Source organism: Panthera tigris, chromosome A2, assembly GCF_018350195.1.
Source record: "Panthera tigris isolate Pti1 chromosome A2, P.tigris_Pti1_mat1.1, whole genome shotgun sequence".
Classification (NCBI taxonomy): Eukaryota; Metazoa; Chordata; class Mammalia; order Carnivora; family Felidae; genus Panthera; species Panthera tigris.
This window is the reverse complement of record NC_056661.1, coordinates 90,736,980-90,754,499: the sequence shown is the minus strand read 5'-3', so window position 1 is coordinate 90,754,499 and position 17,520 is coordinate 90,736,980. Positions and strand designations below refer to the sequence as shown.

General features: G+C 35.1%; 1 protein-coding gene across 4 annotated transcripts in view; it reads right to left on the bottom strand.

The window, feature by feature from the left end:
- Positions 1 to 17,520, bottom strand: part of RUNDC3B (RUN domain containing 3B) — a 154,097-nt gene that overhangs the window by 121,704 nt on the left and 14,873 nt on the right. For all 4 annotated transcript variants that reach the window (XM_042965617.1, XM_042965625.1, XM_042965600.1 and 1 more), the window contains exon 2: positions 13,423 to 13,538. In XM_042965617.1, coding sequence (XP_042821551.1) covers positions 13,423 to 13,538 — 116 coding nt within the window. The remainder of the gene's footprint in view (positions 1 to 13,422; positions 13,539 to 17,520) is intronic.

Below are 17,520 nucleotides of genomic sequence, written 5' to 3'. Positions count from 1 at the left end.
AGAGAAAGGACCCAAATAAACTCACAAATGAAAGGGGAGATATCACAACCAACAACCCAGGAATACAATTTTAAGAGAACGTTATGAAAAATTATATGTCAACAAACTGAGCAATCTAGAAAAGATGGATAAATTCTTAGAAACATGCAAATTACCAAACTGAAATAGGAATAGAAAATTTGAACAGACCCATAATCACCAAAGAAATGGAAACAGTAATCAAAAATCTCCCAGGGGTACCTGGGTGGCTCAGTTGGTTCAATGTCTGACTTGGCTCAGGACATGATCCCATGATTTGTGGGTTCTAGCCCTGCATCAGGCTCTGTGCTGACACCTCAGAGCCTGGAACCTGCTTTGGATTCTGTCTCTATCTCTCTCTGACCCTCCCCACTCATGCTCTTTCTCTCAAAAATAAATATTAAAAAAAATTTTTTTTAAATCTCCCAACAAATAAACATCCAGGGCCAGATGGCTTCCCAGTGGGAATTCTACCAGATATATAAAAGAAGAGTTAGTATCTTTCCTTCTGAAACTGTTCCAAACAATAGAAATGGAAGGAAAACTTCCAAATTCATTCTACAAGGCCAGCATCACCCTGATTCCAAAACCAGACAAAGACCCCATTAAAAAGGAATATTTCATGATGAACATCTCTGATGAACATGGATGCAAAAAATTCTCAAGATACTAGCAAATCAAATCCAACAATACACTTAAAGAATTATTCACCACAATTGAGATTTATTCCTTGGATACAGGTATGGTTCAATATTTGCAAAGCAATCAATGTGATACACCACATTAATAAAAACCCTATGAGAAAGAACCACAGCTAGTATCATCCTCAATGGGAAAAACTGAGAGCTTTTCCCCTACAGTCAGGAACAAGACAAGGATGCCACTCTAACCATTACTATTTAACATAGTAGTGGAAGTATTAGCCTCAGCAATCAGACAACAAAAAGAAATAAAAGGCATCCAAATTGGCAAGGAAGAAGTCAAACTTTCCCTGTTTGTAGATAATATAATACTCCATGTACAAAACCCAAAAGACTCGACCAAAAAATTGCTAGAACTAATACATGAATTCAACAAAGTCACAGGATATAAAATCAATGTACAGAAATCTATTGCATTTCTATACACCAAAAACAAAGCAGCAGAAAAATAAATGAAAAAATCAATCCCATTTGCAACCTCACCAAAAACAAAAATATATCTAGGAATAAACCTAAACAAAGAGGTAGAAGATCTGTATTCTGAAAACTATAGGAACACTTACGAAAGAAACTGAAGAAGACACAAAGAAATTGAAAAGCATTCTCTACTCCTGGATTGGAAGAACAAACATTGTTAAAATGTCTATACTGCCCAAAGCAATCTACACATTTAATGCAATCCTGAACAAAATACCACCCAGCCTTTTTAACAGAGCTAGAAAAAACAATCCTAAAATTTGTATGGAACTACAATAGACCCTAAATAGCCAACGCAAACCTGAAAAAAAAAACTGGAGGCATAACAATTACAAATTTTAAGCTATATTATAAAGTTATAGTCATCAAGACAATATGGTACTGACACAGAAATGGACACATAGATCAAAGGAACAGAACTTACTAAACTCAATACCCGAGATGCCCGGGTGGCTCAGTCAGTTAAGTGACCGACTTCAGCTCAGGTCATGATCTCACGGCTCATGAGTTCAAGCCCCATGTTGGGCTCTGTGCTGACAGCTCAGAGCCTGGAGCCTGCTTCAGATTCTGTGTCTCCCTCTCTCTCTGTCCTTCCTCCAATCACATTGTCTCTCTCTGTCTCTCAAAAAAGGAATAAATGTAAAAAAATAAAAATAAAAATAAACTCAATACCCAAGAAATAATCGTTAAATATATATATATACATACATACATACACACACTATATATAAACACACACACACACATACACACACACACACACACACACACACACACAACAGAGTATCACTCAGCCATCAAAAAGAATGATATCTTGCCATTTTCAACGATGTGGACGGAAAAACGAGGCTTTTATTATGCTAATAAAATATTATGCTAATCAAAATAAGTCAGTCACAGAAAGATGAATACCATATGATTTCATTCCTATGTGGAATGTAAGAAACAAAACAGATGAACATATGGGGGGGGAATAAGGAGAGAGATGGAAAAAAACCATCAGAACCTCTTAAAGATAGGTAACCAACTGAGGGTTGATGGAGGGAGGTGGGGGGGGATGAACTAGATGGATGATGGGTCTTGTTGAGGGGGCACCTAGATGGCTCAGTTGGTTAAATGTCTGACTCTTGATTTTGGTTCAGTTCATGATCTCACAGTTCGTGAGATGGAGCCCCACGCTGGGCTCTGCACTCACAGTGTAGATCCTGCTTGGGATTCTCTCTTCTCTCTCTGCCCCTCCCAGGCTCTCTCTCTCTCAAAATAAATAAATTTTTTTTAAAAAAAGAAAGGTACTTATTATGATGAGCACTGGGTGTTGTAAGTGGTGAATCACTGAATTCTACTTCCGGAAACCAATATTGTACCATGTTAACTAATAGAATTTAAGTAAAAATTTGAAAAAGAAAAGAAAAAAGGGTATTTACATCCCAGAGCATGGTTCTAATGGCTGCTATAGTATCTTTGATAATTAACCTCAGTATTATCATCTTTGTCTTTTCTTTTTAGAACTGGTCATATTTTCCTGATTCTTCTTATGTGAAGCAATTTTGGGTTTTATAGTAGGTGCTTATCTTTAAATTCTGTATTCTGTTAAAATCCTCGGAAGTATGTTGATTTTTGTTTTGCTCTGTTTTGGTAGGCAATCAACCTGGTTAAATCCAGATAGCCAAGTTCTTTCTTGTCTTATATGTGCAGAAGTTCCAACATAAGTTCAGTTTGCAAAGCCTTTGCTATGGTTCTTTGCACCTTACCCATATATATGCCACTCTAGGACTTAGTGTCCTAGCTCAGTCCTCAGAATCTTGGGTATGAAGCCAGGACTCATGCTCATTATTAGCATGTAGAATCAGAGCATTATTCTTTCCAGCTCTCTCTTCCCTGATACAATCTTTGGTTCCCAGGTCTCTTTTTTATTAATTACTCTTCCATTTTATCAGAAATTTTTTAACTTCCCACACTGTCAAAAAGATATGGGCAACTTTAAGCTACATTTGGGGGAAAAGAAGGAAAAAGAGAAAAAAATGGGAAGACTCCAACACTCCCTGACTCACAAAGGCTATCTTTCCTTATCCTCTTACCAGAAAGAGGTTACTGTTGAGAGTTTTTGCTGTCTGCATCCACAAGTGCAATTAAGAACTGAGGCCCCCCACAGGTTAAAGCTGAGGATATAATAAGAGGAAAAAATACACAGGATACTAACTCCTGTAATAGTTCCTCTTCAAATTTTGGTATCTCTTCCCAGTCTGTTCTACTGTTTATTTTTCATAGTATACAACTAGTTGTTTTCTGTATTCTGCCTAGTTTTTAGATTCAATCAGGAGGAGAAAGATAAGGTCTGAGTCACATCCCCCCAAAGCCATATGTTCAAGTCCTAACTCCCACTGTGACTACATAGGTAATTAATGTTAAGTGAAGTCAGAAGGGTGGGGTCCTAATCTGATAAAATTAGTGTCCTTGAGAGCAACGATCTCAGAAAGCACTCTTTCTCTCTGCCATGTGAGGACAAGGCAAGAAGGTGACCAGCTTCACGCCAGGAAAAAAGTTCTTTCCATAATCACAATTAGCCAGTACCTTGGTTTTGGTCTTCCTAGCATCCAGAAATGTAAAAGACAAATTTCTGTTGTTTAAGCTATCCAGTGTGTGGCATTATGTTATAGCAGCCTGAGCAGACTAAAACAGTTAGGATAGTAGTGGATTTACTCCATCTTGAATAACATTTTAGGTTCAGTTAGGTTTTTTAATTATAATATTGGAAGGCTATAATATGGTAAAGTGTACAGTGTAGTAAAAGACATGATAAACAGAACCCATGCTGCCTGAAAAAAAGGATACAGTAGAAAAATAAGGGAAGTTTTCTTAGGAAATTTGCCAGGGTTAAGAAAAATGAAGAGTTCAGAATGCAATAATAACAGCAGAGGAAAGAGAAAAACCATCTGAAAGAAAAGCTTATTAAGAACCAGCTAGAAAGAAAGGAATAAAAAGGAAACAGAAGAATGCAGCAGACTGGAAAACAAAATTATTATTCAAATAAAAGCTTCAATGGATAATAACCAGGAGTATACTTCATGCTCAAGTAGAAAAGAACCTTGTATCCAAAGGAACAAAAAAGTAATTAAAACCCCAGGCTAGAGGATAGAAATAGGTAAATTTATATAAAGATAGGAACATGGGAAAAGGGGGTGTCCTAACTTTAAAATATATATAATTCATTATATATGGTATTGCATAAACATTAACGTATATGATGACTACATATTACAGTGCATATAACATATACTATGCAAATATATATACATATATCTGAATACTTTTTAATGGAAAATATTTTTAACCACATGACAGTAGAGACTATCTAAAATAAACTAATAAATACTTAAAATTACAGCCATAGTTGTTTTACCTCAACGTTACATACTTTGCCCATTAAGTTTATTCACTCAAACTATTCACAACAAAAGGCAAGGATAACTTTCAAAGAAGAAAAGAAGAGGAAGTTTCAGAGCTCTCTTTAGATATAGCAATAATTTGTCTATGGAGTGGTAAACATGGAATTTTAAGAACACCTTCCTGATACCCAACACAAAACAGTAGGAAAATTGAAAATGCTGGATAATATATAACAAACACACTTTAAAATACAGTTACCACATGAAACAAATCATCGAAATCCTTAAGAAGCCAAAAATAAGTAAACAGAAAATGAGGAAATCTATAAAAACCCTAAAACTGAATACACCAAAATAGACTCAAAATATAAAAAAACAAAATTAGACATATCTGTAAGAGTAACTTGGTAAATCCATCAAAATAATAAGTTTCAAATTTTAAGCTATTAATAGATATAAAAAAATGTAACATTTGAGAAACATAATCAATTATAAAATAAACATTATTCTCAAGATGAAACATTAAAGCCAACCATAGGCTAGGCCTTTAAGCAAATCTTAAAAATTTCAAAACATCTGCCCTACAGATCAAATTCTTTGACCACAATTTAATTAATACAAAAGTAAAAATAAAAAGGAAAAATTCTTATTTTCAGTAACCCTAAGAATTAACTTTTAAACAACACATAAGCCAAAATAAAGAATGAAAATTAGAAGTTACCTAAAAATGAGTATTAATAAAAATATTATATATCCCAACTTGTACATGTAACCAAAGCAGTACTTGGAGAGAAGTTTGAAAACTAATCTGCTAGGAACCCAACATAACAAATAGACTCAAAGAAAATTTAATAGAGGAAATAATGATGTCATTAGCATACATAAATGAACAAAAAAGCCATAAGTGAATTACTTGAAGACTAATAAAATTAACAAATCTCTGGCAATACTGCTTATGAAAAAAAGAAAAAGAATAATATTAGGGATGAAAAGGGGACCAACTAGCTGACAACTGCATGGAAAGTAACAACAGTGAAATTTTTGTTTCTTAACAGCAATCTGAATGAAACATGTCATATCCTCCAGAAAAGGGGGTGGATGGCTCATACATAAGTATAGGTAGGGACTAAGTTTAAAAAAAAAACCAGAATTTCAGCTTTTAAAAAAAGCTATAAAGACGAATATGTGCTTTAAGCTTTAAGTTTTTAGATCTCTTCAGTGAGCTTTAACTTTTTAAAACCATTTAGATAAATTTATCTATTTTTTTAAGTTTGTTTTTTTGTTGTTTTTGCTTTTTTTTTTTGAGAGAGAGAGACAGAGCATGAGCCTGGAAGGGTCACAGAGAGAGGGAGACACAGAATCAGAAGCAAGCTCCAGGCTCCAAGCTGTCAGCACAGAGCCTGACATGGTACTCAAAGCCATGGACCATAAGATCATGACCTGAGCTGAAGTCAGACACTTAACTGACTGAGCCACCCAGGCACCCCTAAATTTACCTATTTTAAATGTGTCACACTGAAAGGAAAAACAGAAACTGAATAGGGATTAAACAATTAAGAGGGTACAGAAAAGAAGAAACTGATAAGTGTAAAAGAGAATACAGAAGAGAAGTCAACAACCTAAAGAGACCTGTAAGCATGCACATTCCCCACCTAACCCAGAGTTTTTACTGGCAGATTCTTTCTAACAGTCAATTCCAAGCTTATGGAAAATTCTTCCAAGGAATAAAAAAGATAAAACACTTTTGATTCATTTAGTGAGGCTAATATAATCTTCATAACAAAAACCAAAACAAGTATAAAACAGAAATTACATAGAACCAAAACTCCTAAAATACTAGCAAACTAAATTCTAAATCTGGCCAAGTATATGAAAACAATATATGAGGCTCAAATTGGATTTGTCCCAAGAATATATGGATTTAACATTAGGAACACTACTGATGTAATTCTTCACATTAAAAAATTAAATAAGAATTCTGGTACCAGACAGGACAAAGCAGATGCACTTTCCTCTTGCCAAATATAACTAAAAACACTAGACATTACATATAAAACAAAAAGACTCTGAAGAGAGAGAATAAAAGGAACCCGGGCTAGAGATCTTAGAAACCAAGAAATAACACAGCAGGTAAATTTCCTTGCCCCATACATCCCAGACTCTGTGCTGGACAAATCAGCAACCTGAAATAGGCTGACCTTCTCCTCTTGGGTTTTCTCAATTAAGTTTAATGGTGGAAACAAAAGTTCTAACACTGTCTAATGTGGTTCTAATCTATTGTAGGGGAAATATTTAAAGCATTTATATGTATTTCTTTTTTTTAATTTTAATTCCAGTATAGTTAACATACAGTGTTGTGTTAGTTTCAGGTGTACAATATAGTGATTCAACAATTCTGTACATTACTCAGTGCTCATCATAAGTGTACTCTTAAACCCCTTCACCTATTTCACCTATCCCCCTACCTTCCTCCCCTTTGGTAACCATCATTTGTTCTCCATAGACAGGTAAGAGTCTATTTCTTGGTTTGTCTCTTTTTTCCCACTGTTCATTTGTTTTCTTTGTTGAATTCCACAAGTGAAATCATATAGTATTTGTCTTTCTCTACTGTAGCATCATACTCTTTAGCTCCATCCGTGTTGTTGCAAATGGTAAATTTTAATTCTTTTTTTATGGCTAATGTCCAGTGTGTGTGTTTGTGTGTGTGTGTGTGTGTGTGTGTGTGTGTATCACATCTTTTTTATCCATTCATCTACCGATGGACATTTGGGCTGCTTCCATAATTTGGCTATTGTAAATAATGCTGCAATAAACATAGGGGTACATATATCCTTTTAAGTTAGTGTTTTTGTATTCTTTGGTTGAATACACAGTAGCGTGATTACTGGATTGAAGGTTAGTTCTATTTTTAACTTTTTAAAGCAATTATACTATAAATGGGGGGGGGGGTAAAGGGAAATAAAGGCATAGTTTTTAAATTTAAGACCAGAAAACAATGATACTTTTGATTGTGATTAAATTTTGTATATACAACCTAATACCTGGAGCAACCACTAAAAAATCTGTGCCAAAAGATGCACTCAAAAACAATACAGACAGATAAAAATGGAATTCAAAAAAACACTCAAGTAATCCACAGGAAGACAAGAAAAAGAAAAATAAAAAAAATAAGGAAAACATTAAAAATAGGAAATTATTGTATTTTCTTCCTTATCATCTCATTTCTGCCTCAAGGTAGTTCTTTAGCCAGTCTATTGGTGACAAATTGCTTAGTTCTCCTTGTTTTGAGAATGACTAGATTTCCCCTTCAAAACTGAAAAATAATTCTGCTATAGGAGTCTGTGTTGACATTTTTCTCTTAGCACTTAAAAGAAGTGCTTCCATGGTTTCTGATAAGAGATCTGCCATAATTCAAACAGTTTTTCCTTTACAAACAGGGTGTCATTTTTCTCTGGCTACTTTCAACATTTTTTCCTTGTCTTTATTTCTCAAAAGTTTAATTATAATGTGTCTTGGCATGAATTTCTTTGGATTTACTCTGTGATTCACTTAGTTTCTCAAATCTGTATGCCTATGTCTCTTGCTAAATTTGGGAAATTTTCAGCCATTATTTTTTCAGCACCTTTTCAGTACATTCCTTTCTCCTCTCACTCAGACCCTTTGATGAAAAGATTTAGATCTTTTATTATAGTCCTACAAGTCCCTGTGGCTCTGTTCATTTTTTAAGTCCACTTTCTAATTTTAGATTATTTTTAGTCTTTGTTATTTAGATTAAAATTTTTCTATCGTTCTCTCTTCTAGTTCACTGATTTTTTCCTCTGTCCCCTGCATCTTCTTGTTGAGCCTATCCATTCAGCTTTTCATTTTGGTTTTGTACTTTTTGTACCGAAATTTCTATTCAGTTGTTTTTATATCTTCTATTTCTTTGTTGATGTTGTCTACTTTTTCATTTGTTTCAAGCATGTTTCTAACTGCTCACTGAAGTATTTTTATCATGATCAACTTAAGATCTTTGTCACTAACTTAATACCTCTGTCATCTCAGTGTTCACATCCACTAGTTGTCTTCTGTCATTCAATTTGAGATTTTCTTGGTTCTTGTTATGACAAGTGATCTTCATATGAAACCTGGACGTGTTCATATTATGTTATGAGTGTTGGAATCTTATTTCACTGGCTTTCTATGACAGTTCTGGCAGGGGAAGGTAAAAAGTGGTGAGATCACTTCATTACTGCCAAGTGGAGGGAGAAGTCCAATTTTTCCAGTTGACCTCCACTGACATTTGAGAGGGGAGTTCTCATTACTGCTGGGTGGAGGTGGGAGTCCAGGCTTCCTACAAGGTCTCCACTGATAATGCATTGGGAGTATTCTTGTTACTGCTGGGCGATGGTGAAAGACATCAATCTCCAAAATGTCTCTTCTGACACAACCTCAGGATGGCAGGGAAATGACCCCTCATTACTGCTGGGTTGGGAATGGAAATCCAGGCTCTCCATTAACATGGTGAGGGTGGGAGGTAAGATAGGAAGAGAAGACTCACAACCAGCCAGGAGGGAAGAAGTCCCAGTTCTCAAGTCCCAGTTCTTTGCATGGCCTTCTTTGATACCACTCTGATGATGATGGGGGACACACTGTTACAGCCTCAGGAGAAGGGAATTCTAAGTCCCCCACTTAACCTTTTCTAGCCTGGGTGGGGGTGGTACCACACTTCTTCTGTGGCATTTGGCTAAAGTAGAGCTGTTACTAAAAGTCTTTCACCTTGCTTTCTGTACATATTGATGTCTATAGGCTACTGGCTTACCCAATCTCGGTATACAAGGCAGTCAGAAAATTCAAAGAACCAATCATGTTATTCCCAAAGTCTGAGAGTCCCTAGAGAGTCTTTCTTCTTCTCCCTACCTTTTGGGGTCTTCATGTATTTGTTTTATATAATAATGTCCAGGCTTTTAGATATAGTGAGAGAAATAGGAAAAAATAGTCCACTTCATCTTTAGAAGTTTTAAGTTTTTTTATTGCCACTTCATCCATCTATATAGTGGACGACAAAGGAAAAAATACAGTATTTATCCCTATCAAACTTCTACACAGGCAACTAAGAGAATTAACTAAAACATAAATTAAGCAATAGTTCAATTTCTAAAAATCTATGGGATTTGACTTGGTCTCTATTTCAATGAAAACCAAAAGTGTGATGTGGGAATCAAAATATCAGCATAATCTTAAGTTCTGAACTAATACAATGTTGACCTATATGAAGCACTTTACTCAGCTATGAGTATCAGATTTTAAGAGCAATACCAATAAACCAGTGACAAACCAGAAGAACAACTAAGACTGTGGTGGTTCCAGAAGGTTGAAGGAACTACAGATACATTACCTAGAAAAAAGGAGAACTGAGGACAAAGAATTATATAATAGCAGTCTTTTAATATTAGGTTCAAAACTGAAAAACAAAAAAGTGGCAGAAAATATATCAAAGCCAATCAAATAGGTTAGCTTCATTTATATAAGAGTTTTCTAACAATCTAAACTGCCCCAAAATGTGATGAACTGCTTTACTATCCTAAGTTCTCAGACATCAGAAGTATTCAAACAGTCTGTATGTCTACCAGTCATGAATACTGTTGAGTGGATTGCTTCAGAAGGACAGAGATTAGAGAAATTTTTAATCTGTGATTCATGGTGCTACCTGAAGTAATGCTAGAGAGTTACAGGGTGGTGGGGTACAACTACTGCTGAGCAGGTACAATGCCCAATTTTCTCAATCTGCTTCAACCACACACTCCACTTACACAGCCAGTGTCTACAGTTGCTTTTATTAGGGCAGGTGCAGATGGGGTGGAGAGGAGGAGACTTTAAAGTAAATAAAAGTTCAAAAATTAGTGAAGACCTGAACTGAGGTCTCTTTGAATTCTATATTCTGTGATTAATTCCTAGTTCTCAGCTATCTTCCAGGAAAATAAGATCATTATTTTACTGAGAGATAACTATAAAGAAGATTAATGTATGTAATTTTAAAAGCTTCCTTTTCAACATTGGGACTTTTAGAATGAATTAAATAAATAACTGTTTCAGTTTTCCACTTTACAAGTATCAGTACAGCATATCAGTACAGGGGTGGATTTTACCTTTCTCTGAAAATTTTAATATTTAAAATGCCCTTTTATTTAAAAAATAAAAAGTACCTGGAGGAAAGTGAATCTCACAAACCCACAAAGTTACACATTTTAAATCTGTACTTCTATAAAGACAAACATTGGAAAAATTAGTTATTACATACTAAATTTTAGGTGAACACAGTGTACCACAAAAATAATTATATAACTTCTCCAAAAGTAAAAGCAATTTGTTATATATCAGAATACTAATATACGGAAGTCTGTAGACACCCAAGTCTTTAAAATAGCTCATCTCAGGGGCACCTGGGTGGCTCAGTCAGTTAGTGTCTGACTTTGGCTCAGGTCATGATCTTGTGGCTCATGGGACAGAGCCCGACATCAGCTCTGTGCTGACAGCTCAGAGCCTGGAACCTGCTTTGGATTCTGTTTCCCTCTCTCTTTGCCCCAACCCCACTCACACTCTATCTCTCTCTCAAAAATAAACAAACATTAAAAAGAAAACTTTAAATAGCTCATCTCAAAAGTTAAGTATCATTTCATGATTCATATCTGTACTAATTATAGCGACCACATTAGTCAATCTACAGGATCTTTTTTAAAAAGCATAGTTTAAATTATTAATTTTACTTAGCCTAAAAAGACAACACAAATTTTACTGTATCATCATTCTTACTTTCTTAGTCACACTAGTGGAATCCTTATTCATAAATCAACTAGAGATTCTATTTTCAACATGGTAGTTCAATGGCTTCCGTGAAATAACATTCACTGGGGGCACCTGAGTGGCTCAGTCAGTTAAGTGTCCAACTCTTGATTTCAGCTCAGGTCATGATTTCACAGTTCGTGAGAGGGAGCCCCACATTGGGCTCTGTGCTGACAAGTGCTTAGGTTTCTCTTTCTCCCTCTTTCTCTCCCTCCCTTTCCGCCCCTCCCCTACTCACATGTACCCTCTCTCTTTCAAAATAAATAAACATTTAAAAAAAGAAATAACATTCACTATTAAGTAATTCTAAAGATCTATCATCTATATTTTGCTGAGGCATAACTCAGAAGATGGCAGACTGTTGTGCAGGAGGGGTCCACTTATGTGGTCAGGAGTATGCCCAATCACTCAGCATGGGTATCTCAACATGGCCTGTTTTCTGCTGATAGTTGTTTATGTATTTTGTGAGTGATTCATATGCTAAATGGTACACTGAATCAAGGGAACTGAGGTCTTGTGATAACACATTTGTAAATTTTAAAGCACATCAAGGTCTACTGCGTTGTATGTGTTTTTTACTCAATTATTATTTATAAATTTATACATATAATTCTAAAATATGATTACCACAATATAGTAACCTGGACAATATCTCAAAGTTTTCTCATAGACTTTGCTTTTATAAAAACTTATTTTCTTATAATAGGTAACATTAATGGCAGAAAATTTAGGAAATGCAGTACAGCAAAAATAAAAAAATAACTTTTAAAATGCAAAATAACAAACTTTTAACAGAAAAGCATTAGTGATGTTATGGACCCCATTTTAAATTACAAAGGGCTGACTGAATACAATTTTGTTTTTCCATGTAATTAAATTCAACCCTTTGTTAGGCCCACAGGACTGCTCAAATGATTTAAATAATTAATTAAGAGTAAAGACGTGATGCTTCAAAAAGCATCAAAAAGCACAGAAAAGAATTAACCACTAGGTTAAATTTGAGATTCTCTTAAGTTGTATTACCAAAGCAGATTATTGATTTGAAACTATACCATTAAGATAGTAAAGATAATAAAAACTTAAGTGAAAACATCTGATGATCAAGTTTCCTTTAGGAAAATAAGTTAATGGAATTAATGTGATAAAGTTATTATTACTACTCACTTATGCTACATAATATTTCTTGATGTTATCCACTATATTTTATAGGTATTTTAATGTAAATATTTTTTATAATTCGGAGAAACCACAGACTCTTCTTTCTAATGTGAATATATTTACTGATTTGTTTTAATAAAACCATAGTTAAGCATCTTTTTACATACCTCTTTTAACTATTTATGGTAAAAAAATTTTCAAAGAGTCCAAAGTTTAACAAAGTAAAGATTAAGCAAACAAATGTAATGCCTGGATGCATCTTTGTAAATTGGTTAAAATAGCATGTAGAAACCTTTGAAGATAGGTTACCTTTTAATTTAAGCTTTCGTTTTAATTACTTATGGAAAGTGACTCTGCTGCCTGTATGTGACAATACATTCAACACTTTTAATGCATCCTGGAAACAGGTATAAATCTGAGAACAGAAATTCTTTTCTTTTTGAGGGACAAAGGACAAGACAAAAGATTAGGCATTCTAAAATCAGTTTTATGTTTTTCAAGATGGAGTATGGCTATTATCTAAATCATACCAGACTGTATGGCTTGTAAAATTTCAAGTTTATTAAAAAGAAAGCTGTCGGGGGCGCCTGGGTGGCGCAGTCGGTTAAGCGTCCGACTTCAGCCAGGTCACGATCTCGCGGTCCGTGAGTTCGAGCCCCGCGTCAGGCTCTGGGCTGATGGCTCGGAGCCTGGAGCCTGTTTCCGATTCTGTGTCTCCCTCTCTCTCTGCCCCTCCCCCGTTCATGCTCTGTCTCTCTCTGCCCCAAAAATAAATTAAAAAAAGTTGAAAAAAAAAAAATTAAAAAAAAAAAAAAAAAAAAGAAAGCTGTCGAGGAATATAAATACATTAATTCTGTTACCTTTTAGCCGGTGACTGAGAATCTGTTCCAAAATAGCTGCAAAATTGTTAAATTCAGGAGAAGAATCATCAATTGTCTCAAAGCAGGACCGATCAATCAGGGTCTTCACTGAAAACCTGTGGAAAAAAAAGAGAGTTGATTCATGCACCCAACTAGGAAAAATGGAAAGAAAGCATTTTGAGGAACTATTACAAAAATACTTTCTAAGTATTACATATATTGAAAACTCTACCTATTTAAATTAACTCTATAAATAGAAAATTTTATTTATTTTTAATATATGAAATTTATTGCCAAATTGGTTTCCATACAACACCGAGTGCTCATCCCAAAAGATGCCCTCTTCAATACCCATCACCCACCCTCCCCTCCCTCCCACCCCCCATCAACCCTCAGTTTGTTCTCAGTTTTTAAGAGTCTCTTATGCTTTGGCTCTTTCCCATTCTAACTTTTTTTTTTAGAAAATGTTATATAAATATCAGGCTTTCACTTATATATTTACTATCTACTGATCACAGTAAGACTTACGAATAGCTCACTGTTAACAGTCATTAAAGTAAGAATTTTTAAAATGACCTAAATTAAGTCCAAAAAACTCAAAAGCTACAATACTACTTCTAAGAAATGTGTCCAAATGCTTTTAAGAGTTTTGGAGCACAATATTGAATAAAACAAGGCAGCTGTGCTCACCACTATACCACCAATGCTAATTTTTTGTTTTGGCAAATATATGTTTTATAAAAATACATTACTCGAACATAATTTCATTTGTAATTAATAAATAAATGGGGTGGTCCTCACTTTGCACAGTTCCAGTATGTACTAATTTCAGGTACCTGAAAATTAGTTAATACCAGTCCTACAATAACAGAGTTCTAGTTTGACCACCACCATATATTAACTGTAATTGCATAAAATAAAATTTTGTTGCTCGTGCTTTAGTCTACGAATCACTGTCATTAAATGCACATCATGATTAGTGACCAAAGACATCACTTCTTGTAAGTGGGTCTAGCATTGGTCACTATTCATGTGTTATTAGTTCATACACAGACATCAAAACCTGTAGTTGTGTTGCCTCCTTGTGTTCTGGTGATAAAAACACATGCTTTACAAAAATGGATAATTGAAAGAGTGGCAAAGAAATGGAAAATGCTAATATTGGAAGTGAAATTTGAATTTAACAAGTGGAATTATAGAAGAAATAGTTGATCACAGGAATATTGACATTGCTGCTATTCAAGGGAATTCAGGTATGCAGCCATAGGAACTTAGTGAAGGAGGATGTATTGATTTAAGTGAACAGAGTGGTTGTGCCAAAAAGGAGGTCCCAGTTTAAGTGGCACTGGCAGGACATTTCACGTTATAGGACCTCTCAGAGATTTTCACAGTTGAAAGTGAAAAGGATAAAATGCTGGAAACTCGGGGTGCCTGGGTGGCTCAACTGGTTAAGCATCTGACTTTAGCTCAGGTCATGATGTCACAGTTCATGAGTTTGAGTTCTGAATCAGGTGAACACAAGCCCTGCTTTGGGTGAGCCTGGCTTCTCTCTCTTGTTCCCCCTTCCCCTCTGCCCCATGTGGGATTCTCTCTCTCTCTCTACCTTGCTCACATGCACCCTCTCTCTCACTCTCAAAAAAATATATGTATTGGAAACTGATCCAGACTTAGAAAGGAATAATTTGCCAAGGTATAGAAAATATGCTCAGCCTGTATTTTAAGTTATACAGTAAGAATGTAAGCACTGTTCAAACTACTCTTGGTAAATTTTTTACAGAGAAGACATTTAAAAATTCCCAATATTTCTGTTTTAAATTATAGTGTACTATTGGGGCCTCTGGGTGACTCAGTCAGTTAGGCATCTTACTTTGGCTCAGGTTATGATCTTGTGAGTTCGAGCCCCACATGGGGCTCCGCACTGACAGTGAGGAGCCTGCTTGGAATTTTCTCTCTCTCCCTCCCTCTCTCTCTCTCCCTCCCTCTCTCTCTCTCCCTCTTTCTCTCTCAGCAACTCCTGTGCTGTGTTCTCTCTTTCAATATAAATAACTTAAATTTTAGTTAACTATATAAACGTTTCACTAGTTTTTAAAATAATTTCCTTATACATTACACCTGGCAGCAAAGAGAGTTTTTAGTATAGAGTTTTTAGATGTAATCCATATAAACAAATCTCTTTATATTTCCCTTTATACTTACCTCCTGTGTTTTCTGTCCTGATTGAATAGTATAACCATCAAGCCTAAAGCCTAAGAAATAGTTTGTATTCCTTTATCTCCCTCATAGTTTACATTTCTAATTATTTAACAACTCTCATAATTAGCTCAATTGCCTCCTTCCTCACAGATTGTCCTTACTTAGGCATTCATTTGTCACCCTTTATAGGGTATGGCTATAAAGGGATGGCATTAGGGAGTTGCTTGAGATGACAGAACTGTCCTGTATCCTGACTTTGGTGGTTACACGAATGTTGTTATATGTTAATAATCATAAACATTTTCTCTTGTCTTGCCGTGATATTGGCATTTAAATTTTTTTTTTTTTTGCTGTTCTTTCAAAATAGGGCTTACAAATAAATGAACAAGTACTGACAACAGTGTTCAAGGCATTGTCCTCTGTGCTGAGGAACATATAAATGTGCAGAAGATATGTTTCTGTCCTCAAGGAGTTTATATTTTAGTAAGATTGATACCACACATAACAGCAGTAGGATAAACTGTAATTGTTCCTTAAGGAAGATATGAACAAAATGCTAGCTTGTGCTAGGAATATGCAGGAGGATACTTCTTCCTTGAAGAGGTGGCATTTGAACTAAGTCTTGGAAAACACATTGATTATTGACAGTCAAAAATAGAGACAAAGGACATTCTGATAAGAGAAATCTAGCGCACTTGGCAGATTTGTTAAGTTTCCTATTTACAAAGGTCATAAAAACTTCAGGTCTACCCTTCAGGCATTCTCTCATCCTGCCTTCCAAAACAAAAAATTACCAAGAATAGCACTGTTGTACATCTCTGCAAATATCTTCTTTTAAAGTTTATTTATTTTGGGATACAGACAGAACACAAGCAGGTAAAGGGCAGAGAGAAGGAAAGACAGAATCCCAAGCGGGCTCTGTGCTGATGGCAGAGAGGGGGCACAGAGGGGCTTGAACCCACAAACCATGAGATCATGACCTGAGGTGAGATCAAGAGTTGTATGCTTAACTAAGTCACCCAGATGCTCCTCTTTGCAAACATCTTTAATGTTGTGTTGAAGAGAATATAGCTAAATCCTCATATCTACTTCTGTATTCAATCTGTTCTAATATTATACACCACGTGGCTCTGGAAAACTCCATTGTACACTTGTTAAAGAATGGGAACAAAAAAGGAAAATTAGGTCTTAAAATTAAGAAAATAATTTTTTTTAATTTTTTAAAAATTTTATTTAAATCCAAGTTAGTTAACATATAATGTAATAATGGTTGCATGAATTTAGTGATTCATCATAAGTGCCCTCCTTAACACCTATTGCCTGTTGAGCCCATCCCCCAATGCAACAAGAAAGTAATTTTGACCTTTTGGACCTCTGATAGAGTGAGGATCCAAGCATACACTTTGAGAATCATTCTTTGTATGTAATTCTTTGTATGTGATGAAATAACTAAGGCATTCTTTGTATGTAATGAAATAACTTTTCTCTTATGTAACCATGATGGCAGTAATTATACATACACACACACACACACACACACACACACACACACATACATATCTCCTTGAGAGAACTGAGGAAACAATTATTCAAATAATTTTTTGGTTAGGGCAAGTAACCTTGACTGAGAAAAGCTAAGGAGGATTAATGTTCAGTATATAGTACTATCTGTAACTACAACAAAAGATCAAAAGTGGAAACCATTATGTAAAGAAAAAATATGAACAGCTAACAAGTAACAGTGATGAAGTAGGTCTCCTATACCTAAAAGATAGTCAAGTCAGATAAACATCAGATGAAATGCATGAGTAGATAAATAGAAACAAAAAGAAGATAAACAGATAAACCAGACTAAAGAGGAACCTGAAAACTTGTTTTTGTTTCCTATGTCTATCTCATAGACAA